This window comes from Alnus glutinosa, chromosome 8 (assembly GCF_958979055.1).
Source record: "Alnus glutinosa chromosome 8, dhAlnGlut1.1, whole genome shotgun sequence".
In the NCBI taxonomy this organism is placed as follows: Eukaryota; Viridiplantae; Streptophyta; class Magnoliopsida; order Fagales; family Betulaceae; genus Alnus; species Alnus glutinosa.
The window spans coordinates 24,551,522-24,569,838 of NC_084893.1; the positions used below are offsets into that span (position 1 = coordinate 24,551,522).

An 18,317-nucleotide genomic window follows, 5' to 3' on the forward strand; every position below is an offset into this window, starting at 1 on the left:
AGCATGAATATCAATGCACTTTCTAGAGAAATATGTACATAAAAAATACATAGTTTATAGGTAAAAGTATTCATGCTTGCTAAATTTTTTTACAAGTTTTTACGGCCAGGTTGATGAAATAAATATTAGTTATTTTTTTCATTAAGAAAGTTTTTGGGCTTCATTCTTAAATTGCTCCATTTGGTTTTATCATTTGATCTTACTGACATAGTAAGCAAGAAAAATAATGTTAGAAATTATATTTTTATCCCACAAGTATTCAACAATACTGTGGCAGTCCCAACTAATTATTTGAGTGGTGCTTTTTTTTTTTTAAGAAAAAAAAATGATAAAATCCTACCTAAGATCCACAACGTCACAAGAAAGATTAAATGGATTATTCATATTATCAATTGAAAAACAAATGTTAAAAAAACTTGAATATAAAAATTTAATAAGTAATTTTGCATTCCAAAAAGCGAGAAGAATGAATTTTAAATTAAATAATATTTAATTTTAAATAAAAGGCATCACTTAAACTTCTCGCCTAAAGTCCCAAAATGTATCGAGCTGGCCCTACCTCACACCAACTACTGACGATGGTTTCAGATTTGTTTAATTGGTGTTGTCAGTATAAAAGTTAATCCCATAAATTAACTTACCACTAGAATTACACACAAAAAAAAAAAAAAAGAAGAAGAAGAAGAAGAAGTTATAAAACCTTTTACATACTTGGTAAATACGTGCAGACAATATGCGATTCTCAGCTTTTCATAAGGAAATAATACAAATTATTGATAACGATCTTTTTACCAGATCCAAACTTGGTGCTTGGTAATAGTCACAAGCTTATTTAGTATATATACAAGGATAATTAACATCTTATTAGGAATGAGTGCTGCACATTGCTTTTCATCAATTAGAAGAGGAGAGGGAGGGAAAGCGTTATTGGCATTTAATACAATTAGAAAGAGCATAAGCAACGTCATTTTCGTCACCAAAAGTCTCCTAAACCAAATGACACCCATTGCTTTTCCCTACTCGATCGATCTCTTGAATTTTATTATTTGATTTTTGAAGATAAATTGATTATTTATATGGAGTAAACCCTTTCTCATATAAGAGTTTTTGGATAATCTTGAAATAAATATATTTTATTTATGCGAAAACATTTTTATATGAATTGGAAAGTTTTGATTTTAATGAAGAGCTCTTTGACTTTTGTCAAAATGTGGTGGCTTTTGAGTTAAGCAACTTTTAGTTAAAATATGTCTCTTGGCAAAATAAGGGGATCATTGTTTTCCCAATAGTTAATGAGCATGTATCCTATAAGAATATAAAATCCGCAAATTAGTAGAAAATTCAAAAGGTTCTGTTTCTAAAAAGAGACATTTCCTAAATTATAAAATCTACTTATCAAAATTTATCATGAATTGATGGCTTTTCGGTTCAGTGTTTATATTGTACTAGATATACAATAAACTTAATGAGGGCGGGCAGATTGACACCGCAAAAAATTCAGCTTTTAGCGACGACAATAAACTCGTCACGTTTATTACATTGAGAATGATAATCAGTAACGACTTAAATGGCCGTCGCAGATATTCCTTATCAGAGACGAAAAAATATTAGCGAGGACTTTTGTCGTCGCTGATAATATTTTTAGTGGTCGCTAATAACCTATGCACATGAGACAACATGCGGTCCTTCATAATAACATATCAATGACGACTTTAGGTGTTGTCACTAGTTAGAACATATGAGTGACGGCAGTTATAGTCATCGTTGATAATATGAGAGCAGCAAAGACATGCCGCTGATAAGCGATGATTAAATCAAGTCATTACTGAGAGTAGCATGATCAGCAACGATTATTTTTGGTCGTCACGGATAATACTATTATCAACAACGATGGAGTCTGGCCGTCACCGATACTATTAGTATCATTGATGACAGGGACAAGTTGTGATACGTACCCAATATGTATATTAAATATTGACTTAAAGTAAGTAGATTTTCTATTCCATATCAAATTGATTCATGAATTAATATTTAGAACAAACATGCTGAAAATGAATTTTATTTTGAACTTCTAGCTCGTTAAGATGTTGGATATAATAGACATAAATTCTAAACAATTGAGAGCTAGGATTATTATGAATTTAATCATTGGGAATTGATCAGATTTCAGTTTTTCTTCTGGTAAGAGGAAGGGACGGAGGGATACGAAGGACAGACTAGTAATTTGAAACAATTTAAGCAGCACCAAAATTTTTTTTTTTTTTTTTTTTTTAAAAAAAAAAAAAAAAAGTAAAGGAAAAAAGCACGCCAACTTAATATGGTCTAAATTTAAATTCAATTTTTTTATAAAAAAGGAAAAGAAAATTAAATTAAATTAGGACCACAAAGTGAAACTATGGCATACATGTTATAGTTTTTAACGGCATTTTTAGCCAAATTCTTAATTAAAAGGACACCTGGCCTTTAAAAAAAAAAAAATACAGCGTTATTTAAAAGGGGGAGGGCTGCGTGATTTTTCACGCACAACCCCTTCTTCCCCTCTTTCCCCCAGACGAACCTCTTCTTCCACTCACCCAATCTTTATTGAACCAATGCCCAGTCCCCTCTACAGAGAAATAATAATAAAAATAAATAAATAAATATTTAAAAAGCAGTTCAAGGAATAATTCAGGGACAATATGCTGCAGTTTTAAGACAGAAAATCATGTTAATGAAATCTAAAATATAATATTCATAATTTATTTACGGTCCATAATCATCCTCCACATGTATTTGGATCGTCTTCAGTTCAAATGAACTAGAGAGTATCCAATTCTTTAAAAAAGGACAAGCATGCCCTCACCTTTACAATAATTGGATGATCATTTTCCCCTCCACATGGTCCATCCGCACCCATAACCCTTTTACGGTTAGGTTTGCGTGTCCCGTGAGACTTCAGGTCCCACACCGGTGCCATGGTGTGGTGCAATAGCCAACCACCCTTAGTTGTCCAACTGAGTCTGAACGTGAGTGATCCACACAATTAGCAATGCTGTAGAAGGTGACCATCATCCGTACATGGTTTCGCCAATAACTTTTAGCCTTCGTATCCAAAGTATAGAACATAAAATAAAAAATAAAAATAACGTGGGCTATCAGGTTAAGTTCGTATATTAGTGTGCATGTACCTCAGGTCCTTCACTTCTTTTTCCTATAGTGGTACGTCACACAATAATATAATTCCAGTTGAGAGCATAATTTATTTCCTGAGTATCATGGAAAATATAAATACACTTTCAAATAAACATTTATAAAATATTAAGGCTCACGACATAAATTTCAGAGAAACATGAATGTCAAGAATGTACAGTTTATAGGTGAAAATATTAATACTTGATAATAATCTATTTTGACATTTTCATGAGCAATTACTTACCTCAAGGCTTAAGAGCTAAATTTTCTTACATGATCTTCTTGCAAAGATACTAGCTCCTTATATGCATTAGACTCTAATATTAACCAAAATTTTAAGCTAAGACCATAATCTACACTTAAAACACGTTTTAGTTCTGCCTAGCAAATGTTTCAAGCGTTCCTCGAGGGTTGTTGGAACGGTTCTCAACATCGTGCGAATGTTTTTGTCCCATAATGTGTTTTCTTTTCTAAATTTACTTAACCAGAACTTGATCTACCACTTCCCCTCGATTCCAAGGGATTCCACAAATCTCTAAGGAGGTCATTACACAAGATCCAACGTTGAAAACAACCAAAGTTACAACTTACACTCAAAAACTCTCAGGAACACAACTTCTTTCTATTTCTCACATCCCTCTTGTTAAACAACCTAGGAAAGTTCTAGATGTGTTAAACGATTAATACGTGTTTAAGCACTTACCTAAGGTCAAAACGAAAACTATTCTCCAAAGCCCTAACCTTTCATGCATAGGCCAAGTATACTTACCTAAAAGATTAACTTTCTAACATTATTAAGAAAATACAAGTATTAACTACTGTGAAAATCAAGGCTTTAACATGAAATATTACACATAAACCAAGACTAGATCAAGTTTTCTTACCTCAAATGTGGTAGCTTTTTTGGCTAAGAACACAAAATTTCAAGGAAAAGCTCCCCCCCTCTCTCTCTCTCTCTCTCTCTCTCTCTCTCTCTCTCTCTCTCTCTCTCTCTCTCTCTCTCTCTCTCTCTCTCTCTCTCTCTCTCTCTCATGTTGTTGTGGGTGAACCAAAATGGCTACCCTAGGGTTTCCTTAAGCTTATATTAAGCATCCCATGTTTCCTCTAAATTTGGACGTGTTATAATCGCATGCACAATGTGACCGTTCAAATGCTTATCCTCAACCGTTGGAATGACTTTTCCAAAATTTTATTACCTAATACTAAGCATCGTTCGAATGTTCTGATATGGCACCATTGGGATGATGCACAAACTGTTCGAACATTGCACGTAAAACTTGAAAACCCAAGTGCTTTTAAAACCCTAAATTGTCAATGCCCTTACGTCGAGCATTTTAACGCCTTAAAAATCATTTGGGTGTTTTATAAAACATAACCCTATCTCTACTTTTGTGTGTATATATATATATATATATATATATATATATATATTAAAAAAGATAATACATACATATATATGCTTAAGCCAGTGATTTGTAGAAGAGATTGGCCACGTGCTTCTTCAGGGTATTACATGGGCCATTGAAGTAGTGAGAGAAATATGCAGTGCGTTTAGGGATTGAAGCCAATAAATTGTTATTGATGTGAAGATTATCTCCCTAAATCTGTTAGGAAGGAACGCATGGTGTGTGCAAGTGGTTAGTTGAATTAGCAAAGTGAGAAATGAGATGCTGAGTGCTGCAACTTGGCAAGGGTGCACTCCAATTCTTGATAGTTATTTAGGTTGTTGGCTGATGGACCTTTTGGGCTTTTCGGTAAGGTACCACTGAGAGCTCGTCGGTAGCCCGACCCTCCAATAGTTGCCTTCAATTTCATTGAGCGATTGAACTGATATATAGTTGTTTATGTGGATTTTGTTTGTGAGTCGTCGGTTAGGGCTGTCAATTTTGACACAACCTGACAATCCGACACGAGCACGACATGAAATTAGCGAGTTTGGGTCATAAACGGGTCGATCAGTTTATGACCCGTTTAACTCGGCTTAGGGGGTCGGGTCACTCGGGTGGCGGGTCACCCGTGGGTGACCCGCCAGACACGATTAACCTTCTTTTTTTTTTTTTAAAGGAAAAAAAAAAAAAAAAAAGAAAAAAAAAAAAGGGGAATTGGGATTATTTCTATTTTAGCCGAAAACACAAAACCCTGACTTTTCTTTTTCAGTTTTTCCTTCAGCTGAATCAGCTCCTGCTCTGTGCCGCCCTTCTCTTCTTCTTCCATTTTCTTCTTCTTCAGCTCTGCGCCGCCGCCCCTTCTTCTTCCTTCCGCTCGACGCTCTCTCTCTCAGTCATTCTAGTCTCGGTGCTCGCTGCCAAAATATGAAAGAAAAGAAAAAAGAAGCAGGGAGGACAAAGACGAGACGAGGAAGAGTGAACAATGAGGAGTGATTGGATTTGCGGGCCCTTGATGAGTCTGATTGACACCACGGTGATCGGTCAGGGTAGCTCCATTGAGCTCGCTACTTTAGGTACTGTGTTTTCCGGTGAATTTGGTGTTGTTTAGAGTTAGTTCTCTACTTGGTTGCTGAGAAAAGGCAGGAAAAGTTTCTAATTTTACAATTCTGGCTGATCAAAAAAAGAGGAACTTCGGCTCAAACTTGCTTGCTTTAATTGTTGAGTTAAGTTAAGGTTTAATTTGATTGTGAATTTGGACTGACAGGCCCGGCAATGGTTATATGCGATTATATGAGTTATACGTTCATGTTCCTTTCGATTGCTACTTCGAACATGCTTGCTACTTCCCTTGCCAGAAAGGTTCGTTTCTTAAACAATTGAAGGCCTTTGTTGCATATAGGGCATGTTACTTCACTTTTGATAATTTGTTTTAATTAATGTCTCTTTGCTCCTCGATGTTTTATGCTGACTTTTTTTCTTCTTTTTTTTTTTTCATTTTTGTTTTGACAGTATGGCATTGATACAGGATAAAAATGAAGTCCAGCATCACATATCTGACTTACTCTTTATTGGGTTCACTTGTGGCTACTTGATGCTTTTGTTTACGAAGTTCTTTGGTTCATGGGTACTGACTGGTAATAAGGCTTGGAGCTGCATTGGGCTATTTCTCAAATTACGATTGATAAATGAGTGTTTGATTGTTTTTGGTAGTCAGTAGTTTTATATTTTTTACCACTTAATGGATAGCAGCAAGTGGTTTTTACTAAATGAATTCCAGACACAATCCAACAACTGATGACTATATACTACTTTCTTTTTTTTAGCTTTTACTGGACAAAAGAACGCACATGTTGTACCTGCAGCAAACACATATGTTCAGGTAAATTTCTCTTAAAATTAATGGTATGTTTTGATATATACTTGGAATTTTTCCAGTTATTCCTTTTGTGCAGAATTATTTCCGATTATTAAATCATAAAACCAAGTTATAGAAGGGACAGGAGAAGACTAGAAGTTCAAAAAAGTAAAATAGAATAAAATAACATAAAAAGTTCCCCTTGCTTTGCAGAAAAAACAAAAAAGAAAAAGAAAAAACCCCATTCGCATTGGAATTCAGAGATACTTGTTGATAATGTAATTTTTTTTTTTTTTTTTGTCACTCATAATACTAATTTATCATGCGAATGATCAACTCTATGCACTGGCTTGCAGTATCTTTCGTCTTCGTTGACTGCCTTTGACAGCTAATATAATCTGACACAGAGTTTTGCCTGTGAACATTTGTACATGAGAACAAATATCTCATGGATTCTGGTTGCATGTCTGTAACATTTAATATTCTGCTCCACTTGATGTATTTAATTGAATCTTTTGTGATTGTAGATTCGAGGCTTAGCATGGCCAGCACTTCTCGTTGGATGGGTTGCTCAAAGTGCAAGGTGCTTCTGATGAACCATATCTCTTCCCATACATTATCTACTGAATAAGCTCACAGTGCCTCAGTATGGTTGTTCATACTTGTTCTTGACCTGCTAATGAATATACTCGTTAGCTATGAGTTGTACTGGACGAATTTTGTTAAATCTGCAAAGCCTTATTTGGTGCTGCTTGCATCCTTTTCCATACAATTTTGGTGCTTGCCTACTAGGAGTCTAGAGATGAATTGCTAAAACTATTATTATTTCAAAAAAAAAAAAAAACACTTTTAGGCTAAGCGGGTCGTGTCGGGTTGTGTTGACCCGATACGACCCATTAGGCTAAACGGGTTTCACTGCTCGTATCGGGTGACCCGTGAAATTGACGTGTCGTGTCGTGTCTGGAGCCCCGACTCGTTAATGTGAACGGGCCGTGTTCGTGTCTAGGCTAAACGGGTCGTGTCGGGCGACCGTTTTGCCAACCTTATCGTCGGTAATCAAGCTGTCCAAAAACTATTAAGAATGACATGATTTGTGGTAAAACTCAGAGATATAACATGTATCAATGAATTCGTCAGACGCATTAAAAAAGGCAGAATTAGTCTTATGATTGTTAAATATATTGGAGAAATATATTTTTTTTGATAAGTATATATTGGAGAAATATATGAAAAAGAAAGAACGAAATTATATAATGAACTACATTGTATTGAAGTAGTGTATTGTATGAATTATATTGATGTGATTACATAGCTCTCTATTTATAGAGAGAGAATGAGTAGTGGACAAGAAACCTTAAACTAAACCCTAGAATACATAAGGTAGGGAATAAACTCTAATAGGAAAGACAATAAACCTAGAGAATAATATAATATTCTTAACATCCCCCTCAAACTCAAGATGCAAGCTTGAGCTTGGGAAAAAGAAAGGGAAAAAGATTTATTTTTTTTCTTCGTCAGAGATGGCCTGAAAAGGCTGCTAGAAATCCTTTCGAAGTATGGCAGTGGTGGCAGACGGTGGTCGAAGATTGGTGGCTAGTGGTGGCTGCTGGTGGCAGTGATGGCCTTAGGTTCATGTATGGGCTGAAGTCCATGAACCTAGTTGACTAGGTTGAAGTTAGGCCTATGAATGGGCTGATCCGGCTAGCCTGCATGGCTGAGCCGAGTTGAGCTATAATTGGGCTGATTTAAAGGGCGAATTGGGTTCGTGAACCCATGGATCGTTGCATGGGTCAGTCTAGCCTGAAAATAAATGACCCGAGTCTAACCCGGTAAAGCAGGTTGACTGGTTTGAATCTGGGTTGGCAGCTGGCTTGGACAGCTGGGCTAAATGAAGATTGGGCCTAATAGGTCTGGACCGGTTTGAACCCGATTGACTAGATTGAAACCCATTTCGGCAAGGTTGAAATTGGATCCATTTTAGAAGGATGAGCTAGATTAAGGACTGGGTTGGCGGCCGGCTTGGACAATTGGGCCGAAAGATGATTGGGTCGGTTCAGATCTTCAAACCTAGTGGACCGAATCGGCTTGAAACCCGTTGGTTCAAGTTGAGCCCTAAAACCCAGTGACCCGGTTAGAAACCGGTTTTGGACCGACCTGAAGCGCGTGAATTTGACACGCAGAGGCGCGATTGAAGCTCTCGTGCATGAAGGGACGCACTAAGGAAGTAAGAGGCTCGTGTCGGCGTGTGGAGGTGCTACCTGCTCGTGCCCACAAGTGGTGCGCGTGGATGGGCGTAGGAATTCCGGCCGATCGTCCTAGAGGCACATGGCCACGCATGCATGGCCGGAAGAGGCCCAAAATGCATAGATCCACAAATTTGCAGCTTAGAGACCACTTTCGGTGGTTGTTTGGCCGAAAGGAGTTTCGGTTGTAGCGCGTGGAGATACTGCATGTGGCGCGTGGAGGCGCGTTCGGTGACTGGTGACAATGGGTCTTCCACAAATCGATAGATCTACACCTTTTAGACTTGATTCTAGTATTAGTTTTCCACATGGAGCTGCAATGAAGGCATGAAAGAGACTGACAGCAATTTTAGAGGCGTGTGAACAACTGAAATAATGAGACAGTCGTAGAGCATGCGAAGAATGCCTGGAAACGTCAATGACATTTATTGAAGGCCACAAGAAAGTGGTTCTGATACCATGTTAAATATACTGAAAAAAAAAAAAAAAAAAAAAAAAAAAAAAAAAAAAGTGAGAGAGAGAGAGAGAAATAATGGGCTACATTATATTAGTATTGTGTTGTATGAATTATATTGATGTGATTACATAGCTCTCTATTTATTGAGAGAAAATGAGTAATAGACAAGAAACCCTAGAATACATAAGATTGGGAATAAATTCTAATAGGAAAGACAATAAACCTAAAGAATAATATAATATTCTTAACAATGATGATGGAGCTATTAGCACTAAAACGAGTTACAATCAAGAGTAAACTAATTTAGGAGAAAAGAAGGAAGTTCGGAAAAATAAACATTAAAATATATATATATATTATGGAAGAAAGAAGTTCTCAACATGGTGTTGTTACAGTTACACATATCGTGTAAAATGACAAAAGGGTTGAAGGACATTCTTAGCATGGGGATGGTCCCATTCCAGTGATTCCCACCATTCTTTGGGAAATGCTTTTATTATTTGAAGGGAGGGAGGAGGAGATGGTTGACCATCAATCCAGGGAAGAGAGAGAGGGACCCTCTTTAGCTTCCGGCAATAACGTAGTATTATGTCTTGGAGAGAATCACAAACTAGTACTGAATTACTAGTACAGATGCTCTTCAGCTCCGGTAGGTCCCATAATTGCAGAAACCTTAATTTGGGGAGAGTGAATATGATGGTACCAATTCCTTCTTCCTTATATTTTTCCACTTCATCTTCATCCGATGACGATGCAGCCACAATTTCCACCAGATGCCGACAATCTTCTACATGGAGCTCTTCCAGGCTGTGGAGGCACATCAGCAACCCCATTGTGAATAGCTTCTTTATATTCGGACAATTATATATTCTAATTTCTTTGAGACAGGATAAGGTTCCTGGTGGGGGTGATTTTGATCCATCAAACGTAATGATGTCTCTTAAGTTCTGCAAAAATGCAAGGCGCAATGACTCGAGGCTTTGAAGAGGTAGAAAGCATGAGGACGACAAAGAAGAAGAAGAAGAAAGCACTTGCTCTTCTCCTTTACACTTCTTAATCACAGAGGCCTTCAAGTTAGTTGCATTTGTCAATGATGTAATATCACACAAACTTCTCACATCACTGCACTCTTGCATATATAGATACTCAATATCTTGTGGGAGCACAAGGGATTCTTCTCCACCTCTACTTATATTGCACCTTTTCAAGATTACACGTTTTTCAAACATATCACTTTCATTTGGTGTAACATCTGGATCGTCTGATCCCACTTGAAGTAGGTAATTCCTTGGTCCTCCTTCTTGCAAAGATTTGCTATATGCATTGAAGTTGTGGACTTCGCAGAATTGCCCATGAAAAGTTTCCAACTTTGTCAAGCTTGCTACCTCCTCTCCGACCACCTTTGATGTGGCAGATGACCGGTAAACTTCAAGATGCTGCAGATGAGAGAGTTTGGCTAGAGTACCAACAGGAATCATCTTTAGATTGTGTGCATAGAGATCCAGGTATCTCAGGTTGACCAACATTTCCATACCTTTAGGAACTTCAGTAATTCCTGTATGCCCAAGATCCAACCTCCTCAAAGCAGTAAGCTTTGCTAACGAAGGGACATGATTTAATTTATCACATTCTCTAAGCAATAATGCCCTAAGGTTCTCCAAGTTGGAGATTGAATTCGGCAAATGTTCCATGGCATTGTAGGACAGATCAAGAACCTCGAGCCCACGCATATGCTCAAAAAAAGAATCTGGTATCTTTCTTAAACCATTATATTGGAGCATCAGGGTTGAAAGTCTAGGACTCCTTGGAGATGCACTAGAAGGAATTTCTGATATTTTGTTATGCATCAAAGAAACTTTCTCAAGATCCTCTGTCCAATTTTCTTCATCTGGTAAATCCTTCAATCGTATACCAGCTTCCACCATGAATCGAGGACTCACATTCACAATTTGGACTGCCATGTCCCTAATCAAATCATGCATCTTTAAGAACTTCTTCTCATGTGGGAAATAGTCTATAATACCTTCAAGTAAGCAAGAATTTTCAAGTTTATTCAATATAGTGTGACCCCTGTCAATCTGTGCCTGCCTACTCTTCATTCTATCAACCAGTCCTTCATCAATAAACCGCTCTATCAACTCCTCTCTTTTGATTTTATAGTCTTCAGGATATAGTGAGCAGTATAGGAAACACTGTTGCACTTTTGAATCATTCAAACTCCAATAGCTAAATCTTAGTACTCGAAAAACCTCGGTTTCCATGTCATCTTGTCCCACTTTTGATTCTTTCAAAACTTCCAATGCATTCCTCCACTCACAGATGTCATCTACTCCCCTCATGCTTCCAGCCATTACAACTATTGCAAGTGGCAAACATGCACATTCTTTTGCAACAGATCTTGTGATATCTTTTAGTTCAGCAGTTAATGCAATTTCATGCCCGAGTTTCTCCAAAAATAAGTTCCAAGCCTCTTCCTCTGAAAGGGGCTCCACTTTGATTTTCAATTGGCAACTCATCCTTCGACACAGATCCAATGATCTTGTGGTCAGAATTAATTTACACCCATTTACTCTGAGAGGAATTCCCACCTTCTCTAAGAGAAAATGATTCCATACATCATCTAAAATGAGTACAGATTGTTTTCTTCTCAGCAAAGCCTGTGCCAATTTTGCGGCCCTCTTCTTTTCATCATCCACATTTGAAAGGTCTAGATTCACCATTTTGGCAATATCGTTCTGCAATTTATGAATGCTAAAATCTTGTGATACTGTGATCCAAAAAACATGATCAAAAGTGTTTGGATCTTCTAAAAGTTTGTTATGGATATGGGTCACTATGGTTGTTTTGCCCACTCCACCCATCCCATATACGCCAATGATTAAGACCTCTTTCTCCATTAAGCATGCCCAAATCTTTTCCATATTTGCTTGAAACATATGACCCAGTAGCTTTGTTGTCAGCAAGGCATCTCCTTTGGTCTCATGTGCTTCGAATGTGAGCCCTTCAGGAAATCTTCCTTGTTCCACAAGTTGTGTCACTTCTCCACTCAACTCTTCCACTCGTTTCCCCAACTGAACACGTCCGAGCAGTTTCCTCTCTGCCAGCACTTGCTCCATGCTCTGAACGTCTCTTTTTATTCTTTCAACATTTGTCAACCAATTTTCAACATGATGCCTTCGTTTCTTTAAAGACAGTGACTCAGCATATTCTAGTTCTTTATTTACATCAGCTTCCCTGCTGCTCAGGTTTTCTAACTTTCTTTTAAGCCTTTGCATCTTTTCATCAAGGCCATAGCAATAGCTTAACTGTTCCCCCATGATAACTATTTGTCCAAAGGTCTCCATACCTAATATCAAAAAGGCATTAAATTGAGTATTTCATGCTCGACTTGGAAATGAAATCAATCGAAAAGAAACTTTTTGTGAACTGCTAGCTATACATAATTTTCCATGAGAAATGTTCCTTTAGCCAAACAAAAAGCAAGAGAGGAAGAGAGATATCAACATGTTAAGCGAAAGGAAAAGAGAGCAATATTTTTTGCTAAGTTGATGGCAGAGCTATTAAACGGGAAGATGTAGTACAACCAAATATCAATTGGCTATACTAAGGACCAATTCAATAAGGCTAAGATGGCATATGCTTCCGACAATATTCATAATTAAAAGGATGTAAAGCTTTAAAGAAGCATGTTGCAAGAATATGCTCCCAAATGGTTGGGAACCATATTGCATCTTAATTTCAGTGCATCTGGAACTTAACTGAATATTAATTAATATTGTCCTCTTGTCTCATGATTTTATGATATCTTCATTTCTTTTTTAAGGAATCACCAAAAGCATTTTAAATGATTGATGGAAAGGGGACTTTGAATACTCGGTTGGAAAACTAATGCATGAAGATCCATTTTGGCATGCTGTGATTAATAGCCAGGAAAGATAAGTTGACCACAAGCCATGTACCACTGGTGACATGCAGTGACAACTTGACAACACTCTAAAACAGATGAAGCATGCAAAGAAAATTTCTAGAGAACCTAGCATCCCGCACAGTACAAATGTTGGTCTAATACAGTTAGATATCTGAATAAAAAGAGTCGCATGAGAGACAAATTCCCACTCACAATCAAAACATAGCAGAATATGAGACACCCCAAAAAGTAAGTCACATTGGGAAGAGGAATTGATGACATTGAGTGGGTGGATTATAAAGCCAATCATGAGTGCTAAGTCCCACATTGATTCCTTATTAGGTAAGATTGAAATTTATTAGTAATTCTACGGAACTCTAGTTGTAATTTGACAAATCCTTTTGAAGTGATAGAGCGGATGAATTGTAACAAATGGTATCAGAGCAACCTAATAACACCATGTCACGATGAGTGGGGAAGATTGTCACACCCCCAGAAAGTTAGTCCCACATTAGGAAGATGAATTGCACGCATTAAGTAGGTAAATTATAAAGGTGCTCATGGATGCTAAGTCCCACATTGATTCTATAAAACGAGAGTTATTCGATATACCTCACTCCAAGCAGATCTCCCACAGTTCGGATTCAATGCTTGTCTTATAGCCCACGTCCAATGCACGATCACACGAACTAGGGCTCTTCTTTGTCACCCAAGAGGCTACTAGAGTTTCCTTAGAATTTTCACACTTCAAATTCTAGAGTTCTTGATGGTTATCCTAGATATTATGGATGTAGAGACCGGAACAAAAAATAAATAAATAAATAAATTTTCTGAGTAATTATTGAGTTTTCAATTGAAATGAATGGTCGGTCCTCTTAAAACCAACTTAGTGACTCTCTACTAGAATCCTAAGAAGGAAGAAGTTCTAGTAGAGAGCAACTCAAGATAGTAGAGTCCTATTCTAATCCAAATTGGTGGGAAGTTATCAAATAACCACCTCGATCACCTACAATTTGATCTCAATTAGGATTCTACTTCTACTATCCCATGTAGACGCTACATGGGTTAAATAATTTCCAACAGATTTTTTACTATGTGAGTCCGAGCTTTATAAGCAATATACGGAACTCTAATTGCAGCTTAATGATAGTGTAGATGTGGCTAGTGCTTTCTCTAGGTCCTTACAGAATAAGTACTAGTCATGCTAAGCATGAACTAGAAAGGAACAAGACAATTAAATGGAATTTCTCATAATCAAAACGATGTCTTTGGGAAAGGAAGAAGACCAAAATTCCATCATATTGGGGGAATGGAATACCTGTCCTGACAGGCTATTTCGTTATCAAGGATCTTTAACTATATGACTTTACAAAGTATTGTGACAAAAATAATTGTAGGATCCCAAAGAAGCAGAAAAAGAAGCAGAAAAGTCAAGTCATACACGGCACAAAGGATGCTATAATGACCTAATTGTTGTACTGATATTATAAAAAATAAAAATAATAAAGGTCCCCTAATAATGGTACAACTATACATTATTCCAGCACCCTACTGTCATACTTTAGGCAAAGATTTCATCCGTCTTGAACTTCAATTACAACAATATTCCTCAACAAATATTCCTTTAATTTGAGCACTAATCGAAATGATTTCAAAAAAACAAAACTATAGAAGTGAACATATAAAGTCAAAAACAAAAGCAACGTTCATACCAGAGAAATTTTGGTGTGCCATTATCATACTTGTTAGTTGTGTCTTGAGGATTTAAGTCTAAAAGACCAGAACAGAAACGTTTCTTTTCTTTCTTTTTCTCTTGGCCAGTAGAAAAGCAAATATCAAACAGAAAGGAAAAAGTAATTCCAGTGATCATCATATCTCCTTTCAAAATAGCTTACATACTAAAACCAAAGTAGAGCAGAGCAAGCTCATGGGCGTTTTTCCAACATGAAGCAGAAAATAAAAAATAAAGAAGTAGAAGAAATATATATATATATATATATATATATATATATTAAGAGAGAGAGAAAAATAAATAAATAAACAGATCCCAATATGAGAGAATTACATAATACAATGAAATAAAACTCGAGAAACAGGAACTCACTTGATTGGATGATTCAGTGGAGCTGTGGAGGGAAGATGAAGAAAGAGCAGCAAACTGCTCTCTATCGTTCTCTTCAAGTGGTGAAATGAAATTCCAGAGCCAAGAATGAGTCATACACAGCAAAGTTAAAAGGTCAAAGTGTACGAAGCTTTTCGATGACAAAGTGGAGTCCTTTTCTTCTTCTTTTTTTATGTTTTTCGATGCAGACAAAGTGGAGCTCTTTTTTTTTTGTTTTTTTTATGCAGACAAAGTGGAGTCTTGGAAACTGAACCTGGTCAAGTCAGGTTGTTTGACCAATTCAAGTCTCTAGATGCTCTGTTTGGAACCTCTGTTGAGTTGTTTGTTTGTTTTGGCTTGGTGTAAAGGTTATAAAGGGCTTTATTGTTTTTGTGCCCTTGAGAGTGGATTGTACCATCCTCTTACTACCAATATTATTATTATTATTATTATTATTATTTAGAATGCTTTATAAACCAACCACAACTACAAACAAACCAGCAAGCTGGTACAATCTACTCTGAAGGGCACAAAAACAACAAAGCCCTTACAATTTTTCAGCCGTTAGATTAAATGGACAGTTGAAAAAAACAATTATGACACGGCGTGCAATACTTATAATATTCCACCTAATGATTCGAGTTTTGGAAGTGAACTCAAATTCAAATTTGGATTCAAAACTTTAAAAATAAGTGTAGTTATGGATATTTTGAGTGTTTGAAATTTGTATTGAGTGTGGATTTCATAAAAATAAAAAATAAATAAATAAACAAAAGGTTAAACTTTAAATTTTAAATTTCTTGAGATAAATGTATTTTTAGTCTATGTAATTTCAAGTTTTTACAAATACTTGTCTGGGTTTCAAAAAGTGATTAATCACTCCTGACAAAAAAAAAAAATAAAGAAAATTTATCAAAATATGCCACATTAACACAAGTCAAGTCGGTCAAATAGGCTCCTTAATTTCACATAACTAAATCTTAAATTTTCCCAAAACCAAAAACAAAAACAAATCCGCAACCAAACAAGGCCTAAGCACAATCTTGCATGTTGATTTGTCAAATCACGCGGTCTATAACTTTACACAAGCTTCTATTTATGTTCATTCGTCAAATCACGAGGCATTGAACTTTTCAAAATCAATAATCTTCGAGAGGAATGTATTCCGGTGCGTTTGTTAAAAATTTTGAATGAATTTTGTTTTTAATAATAATAATAAGTATTGACGTAATATAAAGAAAAAAAAATTTGTTTTGTAGGTAATATTTTTATTTGAATAATAATATAAGGTGATTAATAGAATATTAAAAAAATATATAATATTTTTTAAGTTAATTTTTTTTTATTGAAAAGTAAAAGTGGAGACAAGTTGTTTGCCGAACAAACCTAAGCTTCACTCATAGTTATTTAGTAGGGTTGAAAATGAACAAATTTACTCATGAACATGTTCGGGCTTGGCTCAAATTAGCTTGGCTTGAAGTTAGTTCGTTTATTAAATGAACAGAGTTTGAATAAAAAATTATGGCTCGAATAGATGTAGGTTTGGCTAAAAAAATGTAAGCTCGACTCAACTAGTATAGACTCTTATAACTTATTTTTTGTTATTTTTATAATATTATTTTTAACTTTGTAATGGAAACATGTTAAGTATTTAAAAAAATATATAAATATAAGTGTATATATGATTAAGCTTTTATATATATAATTGATATTAAATTATTTAATATTTAAGTTAATTTCTCTAATTACTCAAACAATAAATCTTAATCATAATTAAATAACTAAGCACAATCTATTTTAATCAAATGAGTGCATCACTCGGTTTAGTCTTTCACCTTTTTATTCAACCATTTCAATCAAATTACACAGATTAACAAAGTATTTTAATCAAATGAACACGCATTGACAAAGTATATACATCTATTCATCAAAAATAAAATAAAGTATATCTAATTTCCTATAAATAAAATCTCTAAACATTTTATTGGTTTGTGTAGTAGACAAATTGAGCCACTTTATACATTGGGGTTTCTTTAAACCACGTGATCTATATTGTTTTGGAGGTGAAAACTCGGTTACGGTTACTGATTATTGGCTAAAACTGATAACCATAATCAGGGGAGTCGGTTGGCCAAACTCGCCAACCGGCTTCGGTAATCGGGTAGCCGGTTAACCAGTTTTATAATAACAGGCGGTTACTGATTAGTACTTGATTATCTAGACTGATAACTAAAATTTTTTTTAAAAAAAAAAAATTGGTCTTTTGTGCTAATTTAGGTATTAGGCATACTTTTTGTGCTTAATTTAGACTTTTTAACCCTTAAAAAAAATATTTCAACCTTTTTGACCCAATATGTTGGCCTAAGTTGAAATGGAAGTAAAAATGTAAAATCCTAAATTTTATTATTTTAATTTTTTAAATAAATAAATACATTTAAATATATATTTTTTATATATACTCAGTTATCGATTATAACCGGTTTCAATATTTTCTAAAACCGGTAACCACTTCGGTAGGACTGGTTACCGATTATTTTCAACCGAATACCAAACCGATTTGCCAGTTACCGGTTGATACTCTATTACCGGCCAGTTATAACCAGCCAACTTTACACCCCTAATATTTCTATGCAACATACTTGTAGTGAGAATGTCCCTCCCTGTTGTCATCTTTTCAACTCAAAACAATATAAACTATTAAAGACAATGGATTAAACTCAGGGATAACTACCTCACGCAACCCCAAATTGGCTTAAGCGGTGAAGGCTTTGTTTGTACTTAATGGCATTCTCATCATGTTTTAAATTCGAATGGTTTTTTTGGGCAACACTAGCTAGGGGTAGGCAAATTCGCCTACCAACCGCTTACCGCACCGAACCGAACCGTCATCGACTGCCTACCGACTTTACCGACAAATTTCGGTTCGGTAGTCGGTATAAAATTTTATTCCGAAAGCCAGATCGGCAACCGAATCGAACCGCCTTTTAAGTGGTAACCGATTCGAACCGAACCGCCTTCTATTCCGACCGATTAACCGAACAGACATAAAACGAAACGACGTCATTTTAATAAGAACGAAACATTTGATCTTTTTCCTTTTAAAAAATCAAAACGACGTAGTTTCATTACCCATTTTAACCGACCGCCTATTAACCGCTTAACCGACTTAACTAAAATAAATTCACCGACTGCATT

At 35.9% G+C, this 18,317-nt stretch overlaps 2 protein-coding genes across 3 annotated transcripts in view; one reads left to right on the top strand and one right to left on the bottom strand.

The window, feature by feature from the left end:
* Nucleotides 1-5,422: 5,422 nt before the first annotated feature.
* On the top strand, nucleotides 5,423-7,141 carry LOC133874752 (protein DETOXIFICATION 46, chloroplastic-like). Its single transcript, XM_062312629.1, has 5 exons — nucleotides 5,423-5,632; nucleotides 5,824-5,918; nucleotides 6,085-6,193; nucleotides 6,383-6,438; nucleotides 6,942-7,141. Exons 1-5 carry the CDS (start codon nucleotides 5,542-5,544, stop codon nucleotides 7,005-7,007), a joined length of 417 nt encoding a protein of 138 aa, XP_062168613.1. The 5' UTR covers nucleotides 5,423-5,541; the 3' UTR covers nucleotides 7,008-7,141.
* A 2,281-nt stretch (nucleotides 7,142-9,422) lies between these two features.
* LOC133874836 (probable disease resistance protein At4g27220) overlaps nucleotides 9,423-18,317 on the bottom strand; it is an 82,345-nt gene continuing 73,450 nt past the window's right edge. Inside the window, exons 1-2 of one of the 2 annotated variants that reach the window (XM_062312715.1) lie at nucleotides 15,126-15,264; nucleotides 9,423-12,460 (exon numbers count right to left, since the gene is read on the bottom strand). In XM_062312715.1, the coding sequence (XP_062168699.1) occupies nucleotides 9,510-12,458 (2,949 nt within the window). In that variant the 5' untranslated portion in view covers nucleotides 12,459-12,460; nucleotides 15,126-15,264 and the 3' untranslated portion in view covers nucleotides 9,423-9,509. Of the gene's footprint in view, nucleotides 12,461-15,125; nucleotides 15,265-18,317 lie in introns of those variants that run through there. The other variant, XM_062312716.1, reaches the window with a different exon arrangement.

Coding starts and splice junctions, on each gene's coding strand:
- LOC133874752 (XM_062312629.1), top strand. CDS start 5,542: ATGAGGAGTGATTGGATTTGCGGGCCCTTGATGAGTCTGATTGACACC. Junction 5,633..5,823: donor CATTGAGCTCGCTACTTTAG/GTACTGTGTTTT, acceptor TTGGACTGACAG/GCCCGGCAATGGTTATATGC. Junction 5,919..6,084: donor CTACTTCCCTTGCCAGAAAG/GTTCGTTTCTTA, acceptor GCATTGATACAG/GATAAAAATGAAGTCCAGCA.